This window comes from Corapipo altera, unplaced genomic scaffold (assembly GCF_003945725.1).
Source record: "Corapipo altera isolate COAL_440 unplaced genomic scaffold, ASM394572v1 180, whole genome shotgun sequence".
Classification (NCBI taxonomy): Eukaryota; Metazoa; Chordata; class Aves; order Passeriformes; family Pipridae; genus Corapipo; species Corapipo altera.
This window is the reverse complement of record NW_020884915.1, coordinates 4733177-4755372: the sequence shown is the minus strand read 5'-3', so window position 1 is coordinate 4755372 and position 22196 is coordinate 4733177. Positions and strand designations below refer to the sequence as shown.

The following is a 22196-nucleotide window of genomic DNA, read 5'->3' as shown; positions in this document are numbered from 1 at the left end:
GAATATAATCACTCAGGCTCTGAGTTACATCAGTGTGGATGGCAACCGTATGTGACCTCTGGGATTCAGAGGCTTCAGCAGTCAGTGTTTTTCCCTCACAAGCATGACTAGGTTGGGAAGGCTGCCTGTCCTTTCAACAACTACTGCATGTTTTAGAAGGATAGCAAAGGAATAAAAAATGGAAATGTTAAATTATCCACAATTTTCTGTTGTGGTATCTTCACTTCTTGTTGTTTATCAAGTACGCTTAACCTGTTTGGGCATCTCTAACTCCCACCCCTCCACACAGGCTCCCCCTCAGACAGTAAATGCTAAATGACAGAGAGCTTTTGTCTTGCTGCTGCTGGTTTTATCTTCTGGCCCTTTGCCTTTGCTGTGGATGAGAAAGCAGAGTAATGGAAGTTGTGACTTCAAGTGTTAATGGCTGGTGGATTGGGTATGGCTCTGGAAGCATTTATGGGATATGCAGCATGAGTCATTTATTTCTTAGCATCTTTTATAGCTTCATACCCTCAACACAGACCAGGCAGTGCTCTCGTAATAAACATCTCAGTAACCAAGCAGGACTCCTAAATTGTTCCAGGATAATTCAGACTTGCCCCAATATCTTCTGAGGGTGGATAGACGTTAACTACAGGCATTAAAAATTAATCTGTAAATTTTCAATGTGCTTCCAAACAAGCAATTCCTCAGTAATTATTTATGCAAAATGTTTTAGGCATGTGAAGATTTTATTTGTTGTTATTTGATGTTGTAACTGGAAGTATAGCACTCATATGGTCAGTATGTTAGGGCCTTGGATTTGCAAATTCTTAACTGTTTGCAAATTGCTTAACTTCCAAGATAAGGGAAAAGTTCCCTTTGGCAACTCTGGAGTGCAGTGGGACACACATATTTTAAGTTACTGATGCACCTACATCTTTGCATGACTGCATTTTCTTTTTTTTTAACATATCATCAATCACATGCAGCAATTACTCCTAGCAAAATTACTCTTTCTGCCCTAAACTCTATATGAACTATGAGGAACTTGACTGTTCTTCCATGCTTTGTCATTTGCATGTTTTGCTTTAAATATGAATGAATTTTTCCCTTATATTGAGCTAGGTCAGATTACAAACAAAAGAGATCAAGTCCCCACAAAAGTAAACACATTTTATTTCTCCTGTGTTTAAAAATCCATACATTTAGGGTCATAGCTTTATGTTGATTGTATTAAATGGGCTGCCTGAAAATACATGTTCCCCGCAGGTAATTATTGATTTAATGTAGATTGGGTTTTACTCGGGGGAATTATCTTCAGCATGTGGTGTAATTTCCCTGTAGTGCTATTCCCTTTAAAAAGAGTGGAAGATAATGGGACTAGGTGTGACCTTAAGAGGTCATCTAGTCCATCCTTCTGCCCTAAAGCAGGATCAGCTGTGCTTAAGTCATTCCCAACAGATGTTTGTCTAACCCCAGCATGTCTTGCAGACAGAAAAGCAAGATTGCAAAAAATGAAAAGGAAGATGTAGGATCCGTTCCCTGGGTGGTTTTCCTTGTTAGTTACATCAGAAGGAGAAACATAAATAGAGAAATCCAAACAGGTCAATCTGGGCATACCCTATTATGATTGAAAAACTCAGATTTCCAATTCTGTGTTCTGTCCTGCATAAAACATTGAAGGAAGCTGCAGTAGCACAGATGATGGATCTGTACTGCTCCTCTCTGAAAGTGGTACTTTAACTTGCTGTCACAGCATGTGCCAGCACTGTCATTTTGATTCTGTTCAGCATACATTAATTACAAACTTGTCCCAATTCCTTCATCTGCTCTTGAGTAAAATGAACAAGCTTTCAGCATTATTGAATGCCAGAATAATTGTTTTGATTGATTCATAATCCTGGATCTCCCTTGAACCTGCTTAGTCACAGGTTTACGACTCTGGCTCCTGACAAAGGTGCCACCAGCGTGGCAGTAGATAGTTAGTTCATGGGCTTGGAAATTGTAGTCAAGACAATTTAACCACTTCAGACATGTTTGGAACTGTTTCATATTTAATAGCTGCAAACAGAAGTCTAATGTAACAAAGATGTTGTGTGCAAAAGTCTTAGAGAAATTTCAGTCAGATGAAATCTGTAAAATGCAAATATACGACGATGTAGGGTCTGTATGGTGAACATTACCAGCATTTTCCAACGCTGTTGACAGATGGGATGAAAGATAAGTAAAGAATCAGAGATTAAAGATAAATGATAAGGAGACATTGTAACTGTAGATGATGTTTTCTACTTTTTCCAAAGCTCAGTTTCACAGAGGTTAGAGGGCTTCCCCCCTCAACCTCCACCTGTTTTTGTTACCCTCCTGATCACCATATCTCTGACAGGAGCATGCTTCCAGGTTGAGGAACCCTGGGCACAAAACTGCTAATGAGCAATTTAATCAGTAAGAAGATAAACCTGCAACATGAGCAGAAAGCTGGAATGGCAATTGACTCCCACTTTTCCATCCCTTCCCCAACTCAGTGTGGTGGTTTCTGTCTCTCCTTTTCTAATTAAGCTTCCCTTAGTGCAGAATTAATGTCAATAATGAAGTGCATTCCTTCCTTAGGGAAAGCCTCCTGGCATCTCCCTGCTATTTGTTCATGCCCTGTCATGCCCCACGTTGTCAGTGATCCAGCAGATACCACATCTTGCACTGCCATCTCTGTTATTCCCAGTGTCAGTAAGTTTTATATGGACAGGTGTTTTCAGTGTGCTAAGGGGAGGAAAAATTCCTCTGGGCAAAACCATTTTCTGAAAGTTTAAATAAAACATATTGGTGTTATAAGTTAAATGTTCAAACTGATGCCAAGCATCACTGAAACTTGTTGAAGCTATATATGAATTGTATGTTATAGATATTCTACCTCAGATCCGAGGCTTAGCCTTAATATAGGCAAATTTCAATGGCTCTTTAAGGAGTAGTTAACTTTCCACTGCAATGACTCTGAAGAAGGATTTTAGGACCTAAGACAGCCTCGTGTTTGGCTTTAGGTGCAGCTCTTTCCTGTTGGGCAGAATTCAGCATAAGGAGTGGGTTTAGCCCCACCTGGAAGTGCATTTTGTGCAGGGTAGCACAGCCCAAGGGGCCATGGTTGTACAAACACAGACCTAAACTGCAGGGACACGAGAGCTGGTCACTGACTCACTTCTCCATCAGGTATTTCATCTGTAAAGCCTGGGCAGAGAAGGGGAGAGAGGCTTCTCAGATTTCTGGAGATTAGTTATAATCCAATCTACAGTTGGCTTTACAGAAGGTGTTTTAAGCATCTTTTATAGCTCCAATCTCCCTGTGTAGCTCTGGAACTAGAGCTCACTGTCATCATATTGACTGCCCAGCCTTTGGCAATGTGTTATCTGTGTATCTTGCTTTGGATGGGATTTATTATTTCATGTCAAGTAAACGTTGCCCCTTGCTCCCAGGTACAATTCCACACTCAGTTTTGAATTGATATTACACTCCATATTCCCTAAGGTGGTGAAAATATGCCCAGGCATGGAAGGTGAGGGAGAGAACAAGGTTAAACTATTTCATCACCAGCAAACCTCAGTGTGAAAACCTGAGGTCCACACAGTGCACGTGAAAAATGTTTAAAATAACTTCTCCTTCTCGCAGTTAGTCACCTCTGATTCCATTTTTTCTATCTTATCTGTAATGGGTGGGGAGAGAGAGAGAGATGACACCAAGGGTTGCAGCTTACATGCACTGAAATCAAACCCTGCAATCAAATGACCTCACAGGGTGTGTATCATCCTAAGGCAGCATCCTGCATTTGGCAGACCTTTGAACTTTTTGGTGAGAATCACCCGTGCTGATCAGCTGGAGAAAACATTCAACAGATGGGCTATTCTTAATCTTCTGCCACACACTCGAGCACAGCCAGATAACAGCAGTTACTGTGGATTGCTCAGCCTTTAGCTCTGTGCAGAGCAGGCTCGTAGAAGCAGAAACAAAAAGCCTTTCTTTGAGAAACTGGGGGTTTTCCCAGGTTTTTTCCCCCCTAGTTTTCCCATGTTGCTCCCTTAGTGTGTTGGATGTGTGTCCCCCCTCTCCACACTCATCTAAGATTTTTTGAATGGTTAAAATGCATGGTGGCTCTCAGGTAAGACTGGGGAAATACTTTCCAGAGTAATGAGCACTTAAATCACTGTGTCTGATGGTTTAACTCCTGAAAGCAGATTATCAGCTTCACAGTGCATGTAGTGCATGGCTTTGAAACATCAGTGGCACAAGCTGGTTTTATTCTTTGCTTCATTTGCTTCATATTCTTTGCTGCTTTATTGACATGAAACAAATAAACATTTCCATTGTTGGCAGCATCGGTAACGAAGGCATCAGTAGCTACAGTGCTGAAGAGCTGTCCAACCCAAACTCAAGCACGGTGTCTTCAGAGGTGACAGGACAGAACACTATCTTGCAAGAGCAAGGAGGACAAACAGACTCTAATTTCTTAAAGCACTCTGCCGAAGCAAGAGACACAAGCCTGCCTGTCTTAGTGCCTCCTGCAGACTGGGCCAAAGAACACATCACAGCAGATCTCACAAGCAGCACTGACAAGTTCCCCACCTCAGATTACAACAGAGCACTGCCATCACCAGCTCCAGTGAGTGACAAAGAAGAGGGATTAGCAAATGCCAAGTCTGTGGACAGAGGGCCAAAATGTGATAATATTGCTGCCTCCTACACCAAAACCGGCAAGAATGAGCCCAGAATGCCAATCCTGGAGCCCAGCCCTGCTGCTGCAATCACAGAAATGCAAGGAGTCACACAAATGAGTTTGAGTGAATCAGGATCTCTCCATCAGAGTGAACAGCTGGGTGGCATGAGGGAGCCACATGTCAGCACGTTTCCCCGGGGTAAAGCAGCAGGAGATTATTTTACTGCTCAGGAGGCCGAGCAGGAGCAAGGAGTTTTGGAAGTAGGTCAGCTGCAGGCAGTAATGCAGCAAGGTAGACAGGACACAGATGGTGGAGAGGGTCTGCTAATGAAAAAGGAAACCTTAATCCTAAATTATCCAGCAACAGGAGGCTCAGACGGTGAAAAATTTGGAGCAATTGTGAATGCTCAGGGCTTCACTGAGATCAGTGAAGTCTCTAATCTACAGATGGGGGCTGGAACAACAGCTATAGGGAATGAGGCAAATCCAGCTCTATCTGTAAGCAAAAGGAAGCAATCAGAAGCTTGTACTTTAATGTCAGAGTTGCCTTCTAACCCTCCAAATCTCTTCCTGGTACCAAAGCCTGAAGAGCCTTCAAGGGAGTATGTGCCTGGGAATGACTCTCAAGATCCACTGAGGAGCGAAACAGTGAAAACAGCCTCTGAAAAAAACAAATCCATTTTTCAAAGAGAGCTTCAAAAGGAGGATGAGCTTGTTAGTGCTGAGCATTTCAGTGTGCCTTTATCATTTAAGCAAGAGGAAGAAGAAAAATCAGCTGTCACAACTGAAAGCCCAAAAGATGAAGCCAGTAGCAATGAAATTATAAAAGCTGATGATGTGTCTAGAGAAAGCACCACACTTTCTGAAACAGAAAGCATTATCAGTCCCACCAAGGAAAATTCACTGGTAGATAAAAGGTTATTACTGGAAGAATATGCATTAAGTACTTCTTTGAGCAGATCCACAGAGCTGTATCAAAAAGAAGTTGAGTCAGATGTAACAGGAGAAAAAAATGGAATCAGAACAGAGGATACACAAATGTCAGAAACCAGTGAATTACCTGAGGGCTCAAGCGAGGCAGGAAGACAACTATTGAGCTCTGTTAGTAGCCATTACCAGGACCCAGTAAATACCCACTTGGAACACAATCCTGAAGAACTCAGCCTTTTTGAAAACCCTTCAACAGGTGACCGAGGGGAAGAAGGTGAGGGAAAGCCTCTGAATTTAGACAGTAACTTGAAAACACCTAAAGGCAGTCCACAGCCTCTTGGTTGTAAACCTGAACAACAAATGAGTAAAGAGAAAACAGCTGCCCCAGATGACCTGGAGAACAAGCTCGTGCCTTCACCACAGTTTGCAAGGGAGGAATGCCCACGGAGTTCTGGTTGCTTTAACACTGAGCCAGAAGGCAAAACTTCAGGCCAGCCAGGCTGTAACAGGACTGAAAAGGTTTGTTTAGATGGTGCACACAGTTCACTGCTTCTCCACCCTGGGAACAATAATACTGAGCAGAGCAAGCAGGACGAATCCTGGGAAAAGGCTTTTGCTAGAGAAACTGTGTTGGAATGTGAATGCAAAGCTGAGAGTCAAGAGAAGCCTGAGAGCTCTAGCAAGTCAGGAGAAAGTGCAAAAATGCCCAAATTAAAACTTGATCTGCAGGGCTTAGACGAGTTGGCAGAGGCTGTAGATCTCATGGCTGTGCAAACCAAGGAGGCCCCAAGGGCTCTGGAAACCAAAGGACAGAACAGTCACACCACTGAAGTGCCTCACAGAGATCCAGAGCAGGAACCTGCAGCTGCACCAAGCAGTGCTGGGGATGGAAAACAACAGGAGGAGAAGCACCAAACTGCAGTGCAAAGTTTCATGGAGGACAAAGACTTGGCACAAGGAAGCGAACACAAACTGGGTGTGCCAGTGCAAGCTCAGCTGGAGCAAGTGGCTGCAGAAAGTCACAGAAATGTGCAGAGGGCTGGCTCAGAACCCCCTGAAGCTGCAGTTGGTACTTCAGGACTTACTGCTCAGCAAGTGCACGTGGAGGAAGGGGGTGGCAGCCACATCAATGCAAACAACTGCTCCTCTGAGAGTGACACGTGCAGCTCTTCAGAGGCCCCGGAGCGCAGGATTGGGGAGCTGCAGGAAAATGCAGGTGTTCCAACTGCTCCTCCCCAGGCAGAGCAAACGGGGCAGTCGGTGTCTGTGGCTGGTGTCACTGGCTGGAGTTCAAATACAAGAAGTGAACAACAGGAGCACCAGAGCAGTCTGACAGCTGTCACAGGGGCAGACGATCAGGAACACAAAGAAAGGGCCCTACAACCCGAACGGCCGTTGGGCGTAAATAATGACAGCAACACACCACAAATGCCTCTGAACGTTTCAAACAACCCTAATAAAGGATCTCCTGTGCTGGGTCCAGCGCTGCCCCAGTGCGACTCAGACAGGGCAAAAGGACAGGAGCAGGATAACAGCAGTGCTGAGGATGTGTGCAGGGGTGAGCACCAGCAAAACTCTTCTGGTGTGACCACACTTGATTTGCAAGATTGCAACGAGCAAAACAAAACCGATCTCCAGGCAGAAGAAAACTGCTGCAGTAAGCAAAACTCCAACAAGCCCGAGCAGGGTAATAATTCTTTGATCTCAGCTAGACAGCATGAAGCAGCATGTCAGAGCAATGCATTTTGTAAAGAATCTGACAAGAATGAACATCCAGGCAGCGTGTGCAGGATAGGGGATAATACTGGTGAAAGCTGTGCTGCTGCTATAAACACTCTTCCAGGGACACAGCATTCAGCAAGTGCCACTAACATATCACAGGCTTTGCCAAGTGATACAGAAATAGCACATACTTCTGATAATTCTGAGAAAAATGATCCTCAAATATCTCATCCAGAAACTCAAAAGAAAATGCCATTAATGGCAAAAAACTCAAAAAATATTCTGACCGCTGATGGGGAAATCATCCAGAAAGATGGAAACGCAGAGATAAGTTGTGAGGACAGTGCTGCTGTGCCAGAAACAAGCAATATGAAGCCTGACAAAAGTCCAGGGGCACAAGGATCTCCTTCACCATCACGGGCACACGGGGAAGTAATTCCCACTGATAAATTGTATAAATCCAGTTGCATTCAAAAGACAACAGAGCAGCCTGGTTATTGTCAAGCAGATTTTACAGCCCTCTCTACTCAGACCTCTGTATTCAGCCATCCCAGCCAGCAACCTGGAAACACCACAGACAAGGGTACTGGGGGGGAATCACTAAATAATGAGCTGGAAGTTGTAGCATGCCAAAACACCTTAGAAGGTAACACTAATTTGCAGGTTCCTGCAGGTCCTCAGGTGTCAGCACATGAAGGTCCTGTGGCAGGTATGTGTGTGGGTGAAAAAGACTGTCCAGACCAGAGTTTTCAGAGTGATGGAGACAGAAGTTTCGCCCTGCCAGAGACTTTAGATGTAGGGCAGAGAACTGGAAACTTATCACAGTTCAACTCTGAGAAGCTGAAGAAAGAGATCTCTGCAATTAAATCCAAAAAAACAAAAAGTGAGCTAAACTTCAAAGAGCAGCAAAGTGACAGTTCAGCAGAGTCTCTGTTAGCTCTCTCTACTCCAGAAGGGAAGCTACTGAGCCTTTCATCATCACAAGAAGGCTGTAATGAGGAAATTGCAACCAATATCTGCGTAGATGACAAGCACGGTGAGATCTTAAAGAAACCTGGGAACACAGAAAAAGTGGAAGAGCTTTCAAAAGAGAATAATAACATAACCAGGCCAGACATCAGTATTTCCAGGCAGTCTGCAGAGAACTCTGGAAGGGAGCATGAGGCTCTAACTTGCAGCTCTCTGGATATTGGCTCCAGCATCCCAGACTTTAGGGAGCACATCAGCCAGATATTTAAAAAAACTGTCCACAGCACACTGAGTGCTGAATTACCCCAGCTTTTGCCTGAAAACCATGCAGGCTCCAAGCAGAGTCCAGTGGCCAAGGATACAGCAGAACTCTGTGGTGCTGAGAACTTTTCAGAACCAAACAGGGCGGGCAAAGGAGCTCCCGAGGGCACCTCAGAAGCAGAGGGGCAAGAGTTATCTTTAGCTACTGAGACTTCCTGCAGAGCTGCCGAGGGCAAATCTCTGCAGCAAGAAAACACCGTGGCAGAGCTGCCACCAGCAAGTCTCCAGGACACTGAGGGAAACAGGCAGCCCAGTAGCTGTTTAGAAGTGGTCCCTGGCTTGGATGGAGCTACACCTGCTGAACGTGCTCTGGGAAATCTGCAGAAGCCAGACAAGCCCACTGAGAGCAGTGGGATGGAAAGAGAGGAAGGCGTGTGCGCTGGTGGCGTTGATCCTGAATCGCTAATAAGCTTAGAGATAAAGAAGCAAGGACCAGCTTCATTTGATGGGGCAGCAGCTGAGAACTTCCCTGCGTATTCCGACAGTCAGCAGCGACCCGCCGGAGCTGTTATCCCTGCGGGCGACGCGCGGCAGAGGGACAGAGAAGATGCTGCTGCCACAGAGGGAAATAACTTAATTACAGGGCGTGGTGCAGAACCAGTTTCATCTGAGGAGGATGTGAGCCTCGCTTCTGAGAGGTGCCAGGATCCCAAGCCAAATGAACAGGAGGGAAGTGAGCACGGTGATCCAGACGCTGCCAAGAGCATCTCTGACATGGCCGCTTCAACCCTTGTCCCGGGAGGATCTTACAGCCATGGAAAATTGTCAGACAGTTTTAATGTGCCACCCGAGGGAAATCGGGAGACACACGTTCACGACAACTTCATGGGTGACATTGAGTCTCGGGATGACATGCAGGTGGTACAGGACGATGCAGTAAATAGGAAATGCTTGGAAACATCTGAAAATTCACAAGATGCACAGCAGGAAAAGAAAGTGACCGTGCATGGGTTAATAGATTACTTAAAAAACGAAGTAAGCCAGGATGATTGCGTGCAAACTGACTCTAAAGTAGAATACAGCAGTATGACTGAGGGAGATGTTAAAGAGAACAGTGACACAGTGATAAGCATGGCAAAGGCAGGTAACGAAAATACTGGAGACGTCCCTGAAACAGGTACTGCGAGGATGTTAGTCACTGGGGAAGACAACATAGCCATAAACACGAGCACTGGAGAGCAGGAGGCAGACTTGTACAAAAATCACCCTCCAGCCCTCCCTGTGATAGAGCAGGGTGAGCCTTCTGCACGTGCAGATCTCACTGTTGCTGAAAATTGGCCGAGCAAGATGAATTCAGAACATGAAAGCTCCCTTCAGGATGCCAAAGGAAAGCTATCACCGCCTGCATTAACTGAGCCTAAGAGCCTTGACCTCAGTGAACTTCAAAACATGGCCGTGGCAGGATTACCTCCTGAAAGGTATTTACTTTGAATTACTATGTAAAATGGTTGTCAGGGCCCTGGGGTGGGCAGAGGTACAATTTTCAGGGCAGATACCCGTTGTCTGGGCAGTTTGGGAGGGCACATACTGTGTTCTTAAATGTCTCTTAAATATATGTTGCTTCTAAATGCAGACTATGTGGAAAAAATAATTTGTAAGGACAGAGAGGTCCTAAAAGCTGTGGAGCACAGTTCTTACCTGTTCCATCTGCTGGTCCAGATTCCTGCCCTTACGTGTGTGGATTTGCTTACACTTCAGTGTTCACACCTCATAGCCTAAAGTTAGGCATACAAATAGCACTTCCTAGCCTGAAGTTAGTAGAGTTTTGCCAAAGTTTTGGTGACCTAGTTAAATGAGACCTGTAGCATTCACATGGAGTGCAGTATTTGAAAACAAGGCTATGGAGTAACCCAATTACTCACTCTGTTAGTTGTCTGGGCCTCCCTCTTATCCTCCCATACAATATAATTTGCACTGACAGTGCCTTTGATCACTGTGTTATTCAGTGTTTCTAATGGCATGGAGTTGTTTCAGATGTGAGTTCTTCTGAGCTGGGACTTGTGGAGCTTCAGATAGCAGTAACTGCTTTAATAAAGTTAAGATTCCTTTGTTTTGTTTTGTTTTTAATGAGCTTCTGCTTTCCTGTCTGAATTCTTAGTTTGATGTGCTGTTAATTCAAAATAATTATGATCTTAGAATAGGTGCTTTCCTTCCATCTATTGCCTTGATGTAGTCATGTCACTGCTTCTTCTGTAACTTCAGCAACTTCCTTGCACACTGTCCTTCTCCTTCCCATACTGGAGGAGGCACCAATAGCTGTAACTGCTGGGATAACAGCAGAGAGAAGGGTACAGTGAAAAGCTGAACTATATCAGACAATATCAATGAATGGTCTGCAGAGATGGAATCTTTCTGAGTAAAACCAAAAACTGAATAAGGAGGGAAAATATTTCCGTGCCACATTCCTTCAAGGTCAAGTTGATAAGAGCATATTGGAAGTGAAAATACCTGAAGCATTTCTGTTGTTGTGAGAATGTGGGGGAATTCTTCCTGCTGTATGTGAGTCAGGGATGGAGGCTGACTAGGATCTAATTGTGTGAGCAGAATGTACATTAGAAGAATATTGGAAGTGTTGGAAACCTGGGCTTTCTCTTTAAGGATCTGTCTATAAAAGGACAAGGAAAATAGACCCCATTATTCCTCTCTAGCTCCTTTCCTTTCTGTTTGTTTCCCTTTATAGGATGGGAAGGTTCACAGTGGGTAGCTTTGAAATTCCCAAAAAAATTGCTGGCATGGCCTGGTTCAGGAGCCATAAGGGACCATGGGCAGTGCATGCATGCATATATATATATATATATATATATATATATATATATGTCTTTGCATGTGTTCCATATCAGGGCGGGTACCGTACTTTAAATAAATACCTGTGGTGAGCAGGGCAGGGTTCTTGAAACAGCTGCTGACAATTCATGGAGTACTTGCTTCATACTAGCATATGCTTCAGGAATTCATTATCACCTGTTTTTCCAGCATGAGTGTTGGTATCAACAGGCAGCTGCTGCTTTTGCACTGTGACTGTCCAAAAGGCTGAAACACTGGGGACTCTCAGAGGTACAGAGGAGCCTCTGCTTTTGATCAGGCTCGTTTCTTAGAGGAATATGCATTGATAACACAAAAGAAAAGCAGAAGGCATTAGTTGAGCTGGCTAGTCTGTCTTTATCAGGTCCAATACATTGACCAGACCAGTTTCCCTCTGAGATTAAAGCTGGTTTTGTTTCATTAAATGACAAGGTGTGCTCCATATGCTGTGGAAGCTGCTGAGTGGTTTGCAGTGGTTTATTGCTCTATCATCCTTACAGAGGATAAACCACTATAGACATGCAAAATAAGGTGCAGGTTTCCAAGAGCTGACTGCAGGGATATGGACCTGATGGAAAGAACTCCAGGGATAAAGAATCCTACCCAGTTCTCAAAATATATAGATATATATCAGTTAGAAGTATGTTATATTTAGGAGAAGGAAATGGTTCTGAAAGGGGTCCAGAAGAAGGTTCTGAATTACTTCAGCATCGTTTTCTTCCCCCTCCACTGCTCCTGTACAGCTTCATCTCTTACATGATCCCTTATGTTGAAACCACACTGAACTGTGCATGAGGGGGGCAAAGCTGTGTGATTTGACTCTTAAATCCTTGTTAGGATTTCCTCCTGTAGAGGAAATAGAGGAATTTCTTCCCTTTGTGACTATGCAGTGGGAGCAGGGTGGTCTTGAGATGAACAGTGGATCCAAGCACTGCCTGCAGCAATTCCTGCCCCCACCTCCTTTTGGAGTAGAACACTGGTCAACTAATAAGGAGAGTCCTGAAGGCAATAGTACAGCACCAATGACTTCCCTTCAAATCTTCAGTAAAAAGGACAATTATTTTTGGAAAGGAGGTTGTGGCTGAAGCATTAGCCCCACTTTCTTGTGGAAGTATTTCTGTGCTATTTGTAGAAGCAGGGAAGGGTTGGATTTTGGCAACCATGTCTGCACTGAAAAGGAGTAAAAAAAAAACCCTTTTTTGATAGTTTTGATGTTTTTAACTCTCTCTACTGAATCTGTAACTGAAAACCTCTGTTCCTGATTGAAACATCTGGGCATCAAAATGTCGTTCTTCCTGCTTACTATTGGGCAGCCAGCTGCTTCATTTTGCTCTTGGTGTTCTACTTGGAAGGGAAGACCAGGACTTGAGTTGGGGTTTTTTTCTCCTTTTGCATTGGATACCCACACATCTGTAATGTAACCCACACATCTTTCTTTTCTGGAGAGTGTAGGCAGGGAGTCCTTCTGTCCCTGAAATGCCTCTGTTTGCATCATGGCCTGTGGCAGATATCGAGCAGAGCACAGAACAAAACTGGAAATGATGGCAAAATTTTAGGGATTTTTAGAGGTGGCATTGATTTTTTGATGACTTCCTGTAATTCAGCTGGCTGGTACATGCAGACTGCCATTGTCTCTTGGAAAAAGTACTGAGGGAGCTTTTTGAAGTGGAGATGGTGAAGTCATTCCCAGATGTGCATCTGTGAGGTACAGAGAACATGTTGCGTCGTTCCCTGATTTGTTGGTTTGGCAAAAGGCTCAGCTTGTTAACAGGCCTTTGGGTGTTCCAGGCTCTCGGGGCTGGGTGTGCCCTGAGGAAAGAGCACAAGCAAGCAATGACACCCATGTTTTTGGAGAATGGAGAGTTCTGCTGCATTGACTCACATCACTTATAAATCTAAACACTGTTCTTATATGGGAAGTACGTTGCAGCAGCTGGAGTCAGCAAAGCTACTTGAAAAACATTCTTTATGTCCTATGCATAGGTCAACAAGATCTCTAAAGTTGGCCCAGACATACTTTTGGATTTGCTTCATACTTTGTTCTTGCCATCAAAAATTGGCGAGTTCAATAACTCCAAAGAGAATGTTCACTCCTTAGTAACTACTGACTTGGTCTTTTTTTGTCTGTGTAACAAATACAGTATTAAATATTTTAACAGTCTTGCTGGATGAGGTGGGGAATGTAGAACTGCTTTTCAGATCAGTCAAGTGGGTTTTGAGCACTAAGGCTTTGTGTCGTGAGCAGCTGAAAACAAGAGTCTGGAGTTAAAAGGAAACTTGTCAAAACAGTGATTATGCAGCTCTTTATTTCCCTATTTTTGACCTTCAAAATTGATTCGGGTGTGCAGCATCTCAAGATCACAAAACAAAGGGAAAAATAGCTGGAGGTGATTTACACATAAATGAAATGCACAAAATTAATCGAGTTATTTGTCTCTCCTGCCCTTCTCCCTTTGCATCTGAATTCTTTCTTTCTCTTTATTTTCCTCCCATCTTACTGTCATTGCTATCCTCAGTAGGTGCAGCTGTTAGTACAGTTGTGCTTTTGGAGGTGCAGGCAGCTCAGCCTGCAGTCCTCAACTAAATTAACTGGATGGGGAGTTCTGGGGGGATTTAATCTGTGTGAAGTCTGAGATATTTAATTTTGGTATTTTTCTATTCAGGAAGAGCAAAATGAAGATAACTTCACTCTTAAATAGACACCTCCCATTGCCTTCTAGGAAGTAAAAGGGAGTTTTGCCAACTATTCTAATGGATTCCATTGACTGAACTGACCACTGGTTTAGGCAGCATTCAAGTATTTATAAAATTTATGAAGTATTTATAAAATGCTGATTTGATAGTATGCCCTGCTGTATTCAAAACACATGCCAGTGGAAAACTGACTGTGTGAGACCACACTGGTTATTTTTTTATTTTATTTACTTCTGCCTCTGCTACACAGATCTACAGAAGTAGATCATCTCTGGTCCTGCCAAATTGTTGGTATTTCTTTCTGCAATTGCTGTATGGAAAACATTCTGTAACACTCTTGAGAACCTGAGCCACATATTTATAAGGTATTGACATGGATGGATGATACATGAGCTTCTGTTTTCACACATCCTTCTGTGTTTCTCAAGACATTACATTTATTCAATCAAACACAGGCATTTGCTAAAGAAATCCAGCATGGACACTGTAATACTTTGTCCAATATCTGGTCAGGGAGTTTAGCATCAATTTTTGTCTTCTTTTCTCATTACATTAAAAATTACTTTGATATTATTGTTTTTCTAAGTAGATTTCACCAGATGTATTTTCCAGCCTTGCTTCTTCCAAGTCAGCTGCCTGTTTTCTCAAAATCATTTTGGCATATCTTACAGATCCCCTGTTCTCTCAGTTCCAAGCCTAAATCTTCTGGCTCCTTGCAAAATTGGACACTGTGGAGCTTGTTCCATGGTTCCTGTTTCTAATAGAATATGCAAAGTAGGATTAGCCCCAGTTTTGAACCCTTCCAAGGGCAGCTCTGAGAACAGCAATTACAGACACAGGCATATTCTCCATGACTTGGATGTGGCTTCCTTCCAGTTGCTCTGTGTCCTGGCATCCTTGCCTTGCACTAATGCTTCTCAACAGAGACTCCTCTGGAGACATGTCTGAAGAGCCACAACCCCATAGTTCTTGTTTTACCCTTTTCTTTCAGTTTTCTCTCCTGACTTCTTTTATGTTGATGTCCTTGGAGCCTGTCTTACCAATATTGGTCCAGGCATATGGGAGCACACACAAGCATTGCTAACAACAGGAGGGGCTTTTTAAGGTATTGCAATACCTTCAAAGTACTCTGGCAAAATTAAAAAAAATGTTACATGTATCTATTTGGGCCTGTTCATCTACACTCACCTCCACAGGTTAACTCTCACAGTAGAGTCTCTTGGGCGTGTGTGAAGCTCTGCATCTCAAATTGCAATAATAAGTGTAGAAATGTTAATTGCTTCAATCAAAGGCGTGATTGTTCTCGATTCTAAGGTCCCTCTGAAATGCTGAGTGCCACCACTCTGTGCTGTTGGGAAGAACCAGCCCCAGAATGTTATGGTAATCTTGTTCTCCTTGCTGAAATGTGCTCAGCATCTCCTCTTTGTTCATCCAGGCTCAATCCTTCCTCTGCCCTACTCTCCCTGTTCAGTATCTTCTCCACACATCCACTGTCCTCAGTAAAATAACCAGCTGTCCAAAAGTGCCCCAGGACCCCACGAGGTTGTTTCTAATTTAATGTCACTAATTTACTTTCTTTCCCTCTCACGCATTCCTTGGAGGACAGCTGTGTGAGGGAAGGCTGTGGCTGCAGCCTGCCCTAGAGCTGGGAAATGCTGGGCCAAATCTCTGCTCCACTGGGGTGATATCAGCAAAGAATTTGGCCCTGAGCCTCTAAATGATCAGCCCAGAACAATGGTCCTGTGATCCTTTTCCACCCAGACCACCCTACAATCACCATACCCACAGTTGTCCCACTTTGCTTAAATAAGGGGGGTGTCTGGTTGTTTCAACTGATAAAAAATCAAATTAGGAAGACAGGGCTCCATGCAGGCAAGTAGGATTTAAATGATTCGTTGGCCTGAAGCACCTGGTGTTTTCCAGCCTCAAACCTGCCAATCTCAGCTTCTCTTTGTACATGGTGCTCTGAAAAACATGGAGCATGTGCTCCATGAAACTCATCAAACTGCTTTTTAAAATTCTTTTCCAGCCTGTTTTTCCCAGCTCCTTTGGCTAATGAAACACAAACAGTGTAATCAATAAAGCCTTTTTTTTTTTTTCTAAGGCACTCACTAGCTTATGTAAAATCTTTGGAATTTGTAAGCATGATAACATTGTTATGCTCTCCTAGCTGATAGAAATATCAAAGCCAGCTAAGAATAACTCTGCAGCAGACAGAGAAGATTGGATTTGTTTCCTGGAATGAAAGCAAAAAGCATGAATACACTGCTCAGTTTCTAACAACTAAGGAAAAAAAACATAAATGGACACTTAAAACTTCCACTTCCCTTTCTCAACAATGTCATTAAATGAGTCAAAACATAGAGTTAGTTTTGCTGGATATTTAAAAGTCTCCAAGACTTTCCACATCTTATCTTTTTTTTTTTTTTTAAATTCTGTGATTGTACATGAAACTTATGTTGCATCCAGCATTCTTCAAATCTTGTTCTTCTGCTAGAAACTCCAAATAAACTTGTTTTGCTAGAAAAGTTATCACTGCAATTTGTGAGGCTTTGAGTCTAGCCTAGAGTCTTCTAAAAATCAATCTTACTTGTTTGGAAATTTGCAGAATGACAGTTTCCCATCATTTTGATCCTCCAAGATGTAATGGGTTAACACTAAAGTTTCCTTTTCTTTTTTTTTTTAAAAGAAGGAGGTTAAGGTAGAAGTCTGGGAATTCGAAGAGACAGCCATCCCAAAGCCTCACCAATAAAAATTGCTGGGAAATGCACAACCTAATTTTCAGCCACCACAAATGATGGTTGTGGGCAATTTGTGTGTGGAAAGTAGTGGAAATATAAAGTTCAGGTGTTTGTTACAGACGTGGCTTGGCTCTCTCAGCCAGGCTGCTCCCCAGTTAATTGGGCCTGTGGTTTTTGTGGAGGGAATAACTACGAACCTCTGGTTAGGAAATGCAAAAGAGAAACTCCTCTTAATTCTAAACAAACTGAAGCACATTTAATATGTGTTTGTTGCAAAATGGCCTTAACAGTGGGCAATAAGTTTTCACAGAGAACCATTTAAAATTGCACACATAGATTTTTTTTAAAGGGGTATGCAGGAATAGGATAAGCCTTGGGCTGCAGGAAGGTGGAATATTAGGAAGAAATCCTTCCCTGTGAGGGTGGGGAGGCCCTGGCACAGGTTGCCCAGAGAAGCTGTGGCTGCCCCATCCCTGGAAGTGTCCAAGGTCAGGTTGGATGGGGCTTGGAGCAACCTGGGATAGTGGAAGGTGTCCCTGCTCATGGGCAGGGGAGTTGGAATGAGGTGAGCTTTAAGGTCCCTTCCCACCCAAACCATTCTGTGATTTTATGATCTACATTTAAAAAAACATGCCCCCCCTGTATACACCTGATGCTTTTTGGATTTCCCTTCCACCTAACTGTTCCCTGGGAGCCAGGGAAGGGCACGGCCATGCTGTGGGATGTCTCCTGCTCATCAGCACACTCACTGCTCCAGCTCTGGCCTCAGGAGAAATCTTTTGCAAGGCTTTCCTTGGCGGCTCTTTGATCTGTGGCTGCCCCAGCCAGCCCGTCCCTGCCCCCTGACAGCCACCCCTGCCCTGTCATTGTCTCCCCAGCCCTGCTGGGAGGTTGCTTATCTCTTGTTTTCCTCTTGCTTTTCAGCTTGTTTCCTCTCTCCTCCCCCAAGCCTTCTATTGAGGCAGGTCAGGCACACCTTAGCACGGTGTTCCTGGAGTTACAGCCTATCAGGTTCCCTGTGTTTAAGTAGCAGAGGGCACTGGGAGACAAGTTTTTGTGACAAAGGTGGGTTGAGATTGCTTCACAGTAGAGAAGCACAGCAAGAGGCTAAGGAACAAACAGGGACAGGCGTATTCCTTGAGAAAAACAACCATTTCATTCAAAAAATGCTGAATTTGGTTCTTTTAGCAGGAACACAGCTAGTCTGTCGCCACAGCTTTGTGCCAGACTGAAGTGCTGCAAGCAAAGAAAATAAAAATTTATTTTAATGAATATTCCTCTCTCCCCCATCAGGGCAGTTTTACCTGCAGAAGCTATTTGTGAAATGGTTTCCAGATGACAAAAGAGGTTAATTCCCCCCAAAATGAGAGGGGGACCAAATGCTTGTACCCGTATCAAAAACCACAGTAACTTTTTCCATGGCAGGTTTCCTACTACTTGGGAGGCAGGATATGAAAGAGATGCTCTCCCCAGAAACTTTTCACTCTGAGATTCATCTGAATTCTTGCTGTCAGAGTAGGTGCTACAGGCTCCTGGTGCTAGAACCAAGTGAACCCTCCCTGCACCATGCACAGTGTTTGCCCCTCAATAAGCCAGACCTTGCAGCACAGGAGATGTTGGCAGTCTACATGTTTTTCAGCATTTTCATCCCTTACAGTGTCTGATTTGGCATCTGGGGATCATTTGGTGTAGTCTTCTGTTTCCTGTGCAGGTTTCTGAATTGTTAAAAGCAGCAATGAGGACATTGAAGGGAAATCCCTGTCTCCTGCTTCCAGACTAGATGGGGAAGTTCTCCTGAAACACACAATTTACCTGAACAAAAATCCGTTCCCTCCTTTTGCTTAGAGAAAAATCAGACAAGGGCTAGAAGGAGAACCAGTCCAAGAGTTAAAAATAAATAAATAAATAAATAAAAATTAAACACTGATGAATACTTTTTCCCCCCTGTGGCCCAGCTCTAAATTGATGCTTTGAGAGGTCTACCAGGTATGGTTACTGTACTCTAACATTAAAAGGAGATGCACAGTCCCACTAGGGACTGGACAGAGTTCTGAAGAAGAGAAAGTATTAGTTTTGCCACCCAAGGTGTGGTGGACACCACAGTTGAAGAGTTTGGAGACAGGGAGTCAGATGGGAAACTAACTCAGCTAAATTACATCTCTGTAATCCCAGCATTATATCTGAAATATCTCGATTGGACATTTGGTAAGCAATGAATCTACTAACTCTCTTGCTGTGGGAGAGATATTATAGACATTTAACCTATAGTTATTGTATGGCCTGTTATAAACATGATAATGATCTCCCTGGGTAGACACTCAATTAATTCCTTGGGTGCTGGCAGCTTGTATATGCAATTTGGTGTATCTCCATGCAAGGACTTAATTACCTGTAAAGCCACTCTTTTGTGTTGTAATAAACCCATAGGAAACCTAAGAGATTAATAAGGGCACACAACTAATTAAAACTGCTCCATTTTTTCATAGGTAAAGAAACCTATGAGAAAGAAGGTAGAGATGCCTGCAAGAAAGCAGGTAAAAGAATCTATAAGAAAGAAGGTAGTGATACCTGTAAGAAAGAAAGAAACCTACAAGAAAGCAGATTAAAAAAAAAATCCATAAGGAAGCAGATAAAGGAACCTATAAAGGAAGAAGATTAACCTATAAGAAGTCAGGTAAAGAAACCTATGAGGAAACCTGTGCTATTTTAGGAACTGGAGTTTAACCCAAGAACAAAATGGTTTTGTTTAGATTTAAACATATGTTATTTGTTGAGCTATAGACACGTAAAGTTTCAGTGAAAGTTGTCAAAAACTTTGCCTCTGCATCCTGAAAACATTTTAAAAAGTTATCCTTAAAGTTGGGTCAACCACCATTCCTGCCTCCTGAAACTTTAAGAAAAAAAAAAAAAAAGTTACCAAACGCATTTTAAAACGTTTGGAGCTATTTGCGTGTGCTTTAAGTCTTACACACACACCGTAATTCAATCTCTCCACATCCACCCCTCCAGCAGATGGAAACTCCGAAATTCCACCGTAAAAAAACGGGAAGGGGGGGGGGGGGGGGGAAGGGGGGAAAAAAAAAAAAAAAAAAGGGGGGAATTAAAACCCACGTGGGAGCCGGTTTGGGGGGGCTCGTGCTCCTTTTTTTTTTTTTCCCCTTGTTTTCGCTCCTTTGTTCGCTGAGCTCGGTCCCCCGCATCCTCGCCCGGCGGCGCTCGGATGCCCCGGGGCGGCGGTACCGGCGGGGAGGGGGGGGGACGGGGACGGGGCGCGGCAGCCGCGGTCGCTCCGGCCTTTCCTCGGGGAGCCTCATGGGAGGAGCCTCCGAGAAGCAGCTCCGGGCTCCTATTCCTCGGTCTTTTGTACGCCCCAGAGCTCGCCCAAAAAAAAAAAAAAAACAAACCAAAAAAACCCCACAACAACCCGGGAGCGGGGTTTTGTCGGAGCCGCCGGTCCCCGCCCGGGATGGTGGGAGTGGAGGGAGTCGGTGTTCGAGCGAGGGGCTGTGGCGGGGTGTTGTGTTGGAAGCGAGGATGACTGGGAGCAGGGAAGCTGGTGGTTATTTCCTGGCGTTGGTAAGTAGGCACTTGTGAGAGGAAAAGTTTTTTTCCCCCCCTTTTTTTTTTTCCTCGTCCCCTTTGAACAACTTTTCGAAACTTTTTCTCCTGCTCCCACAGGGCTGCCTCCAGCTCCGGGTGAGGATTAACTCTCCTTACACCACCCCCCCAAAAAAAGATTGGATGGTTTTGTGGCTCCTGCCATGGTTTCTGGTTGGGTTTGGGGTTTCTGCTTGAGAAAGGAGACTCTGTGTGTGTGTGTTGTTTGTACCGGGAAACCTCTGTCTCAGGTTTACTAGCTGGAATTTGGAAACTTTGAAATTCTGCAGCAATGACATCAGGACGTGACCGAGAGCCCTTCCGAGGCTCTAAAAGCTTCTCAGTGGTGACGTGATGGGCTTTTTATAATGGTTGACAGTTATTACAGCAAATATGCTTATTCATCCTGTACAGGCGTGATTTATACTTCTGAGACTTTTATGTGGCTTTCTGTTGTCCCTCTTTTAGCTTGCAAAGGAAGTAGTGCTGTAACGCGTGTTTCAGTCCCATTAAGTGTTTTAATCTAGAATAATTGTGTTTGTTTATTGTATTAACTCAGCCTAAGTTTTAATGTGACCACAGTAATGTGGAACACTCGGGAAAAAAAAAAAAGATTTTTTCTATTTTATTGTTATGACTGATCAATGATCAATCTGGGTATGCATGTCACAGAAATTAAGGGCTTTCTAAGCGAGAAGGGTTGGGTAGAATGGAAGTGCAGGCCCTCAGGTAATGTGTCACTAAACACCATCCCCTGCCAAGATAACTTCTCTATCTTGTCAGGATTTCCACAAGCAGTGCCAGAAAAGTATCATTTCTGAGAATGACTCTCCGTGGTCACGAGTCCGGATGCCCGACAGCAACAGCACTCTCCTGCCCCAGCAGGTCACTGGGAATTACCTGCAGGGACTGCCAGCTGCTCTGCACCTTGCTTTCTGGGGTTGCTTCTCATAGGTGGGGTATTGCCTTCAGGAAGCCTTTTAAAAAACGCTTTCACGTCTCCAGAACGCAGTTTCTGCGTTTGTTTTCCTTTCTGATGTTGTTAGTGTGGAAATCTGCAGCGAGAGAAGGGAGTTCCTTGCTGCTGGAAGCACAGCCTTGTGTCTGGAGCAGCACAGCCCTGTGTTCCAACGAGGACTGCAGACACTCTGGGAGGTGCAGGTGGTTCCTGCTGCTTAGCCAGGACGGTGGCAGGTCCCTCCCTTGGGGTCAGGTGTGACTCAGGTGCTGCTCCAGCCATGCTGGGCTGGGCTGGCTCTCCTGGGTGCTCTGAGCACCAGCACCCAGCACCCAGACCTGTTCTGCTGATTGCTCAAGTCCCACTCAGAGGAGGAGCATGTAAATCTCAGGCACTGGAATAATTCCCCCAGGAGCCAGTTTTGGTACCTGGGTGGCAGCGTCTTTCTCCCATAAGTGTAGAAATGCTGCCATGCAAATCCTGTGCATCAAACTCCCCTGGATGACAGTGATTTTGTTTGGTTTTAATTAGCACATGCCAGTTCATCTCCTGGGTACCTTCATTACTGAGTTTGCACAATGCCCAGCTCAGCCTGGCCGAGGTGTGCAGGACATCCTGCAGTCTAAATACAAAGTGCTCATGTGAGGCACTTAAGGCATCGTTTCTTCTTCAGAGTATAGAAGGAATTTGAGAGATTTTTCCAAAATCATATATACATAAATGCATAAGTAACTCTTTTGTTGGGCAAAAGGCAGCATATTTCCTCAGACTTGATCTTTTGACT

At 44.1% G+C, this 22196-nt stretch overlaps 1 protein-coding gene across 4 annotated transcripts in view; it reads left to right on the top strand.

The window, feature by feature from the left end:
• Positions 1 to 22196, top strand: part of TACC2 (transforming acidic coiled-coil containing protein 2) — a 125789-nt gene that overhangs the window by 21165 nt on the left and 82428 nt on the right. The window contains exon 6 of one of the 4 annotated variants that reach the window (XM_027655213.1): positions 4339 to 10038. In XM_027655213.1, coding sequence (XP_027511014.1) covers positions 4339 to 10038 — 5700 coding nt within the window. Of the gene's footprint in view, positions 1 to 4338; positions 10039 to 22196 lie in introns of those variants that run through there. The other 3 variants (XM_027655214.1, XM_027655215.1, XM_027655216.1) reach the window with 3 other exon arrangements.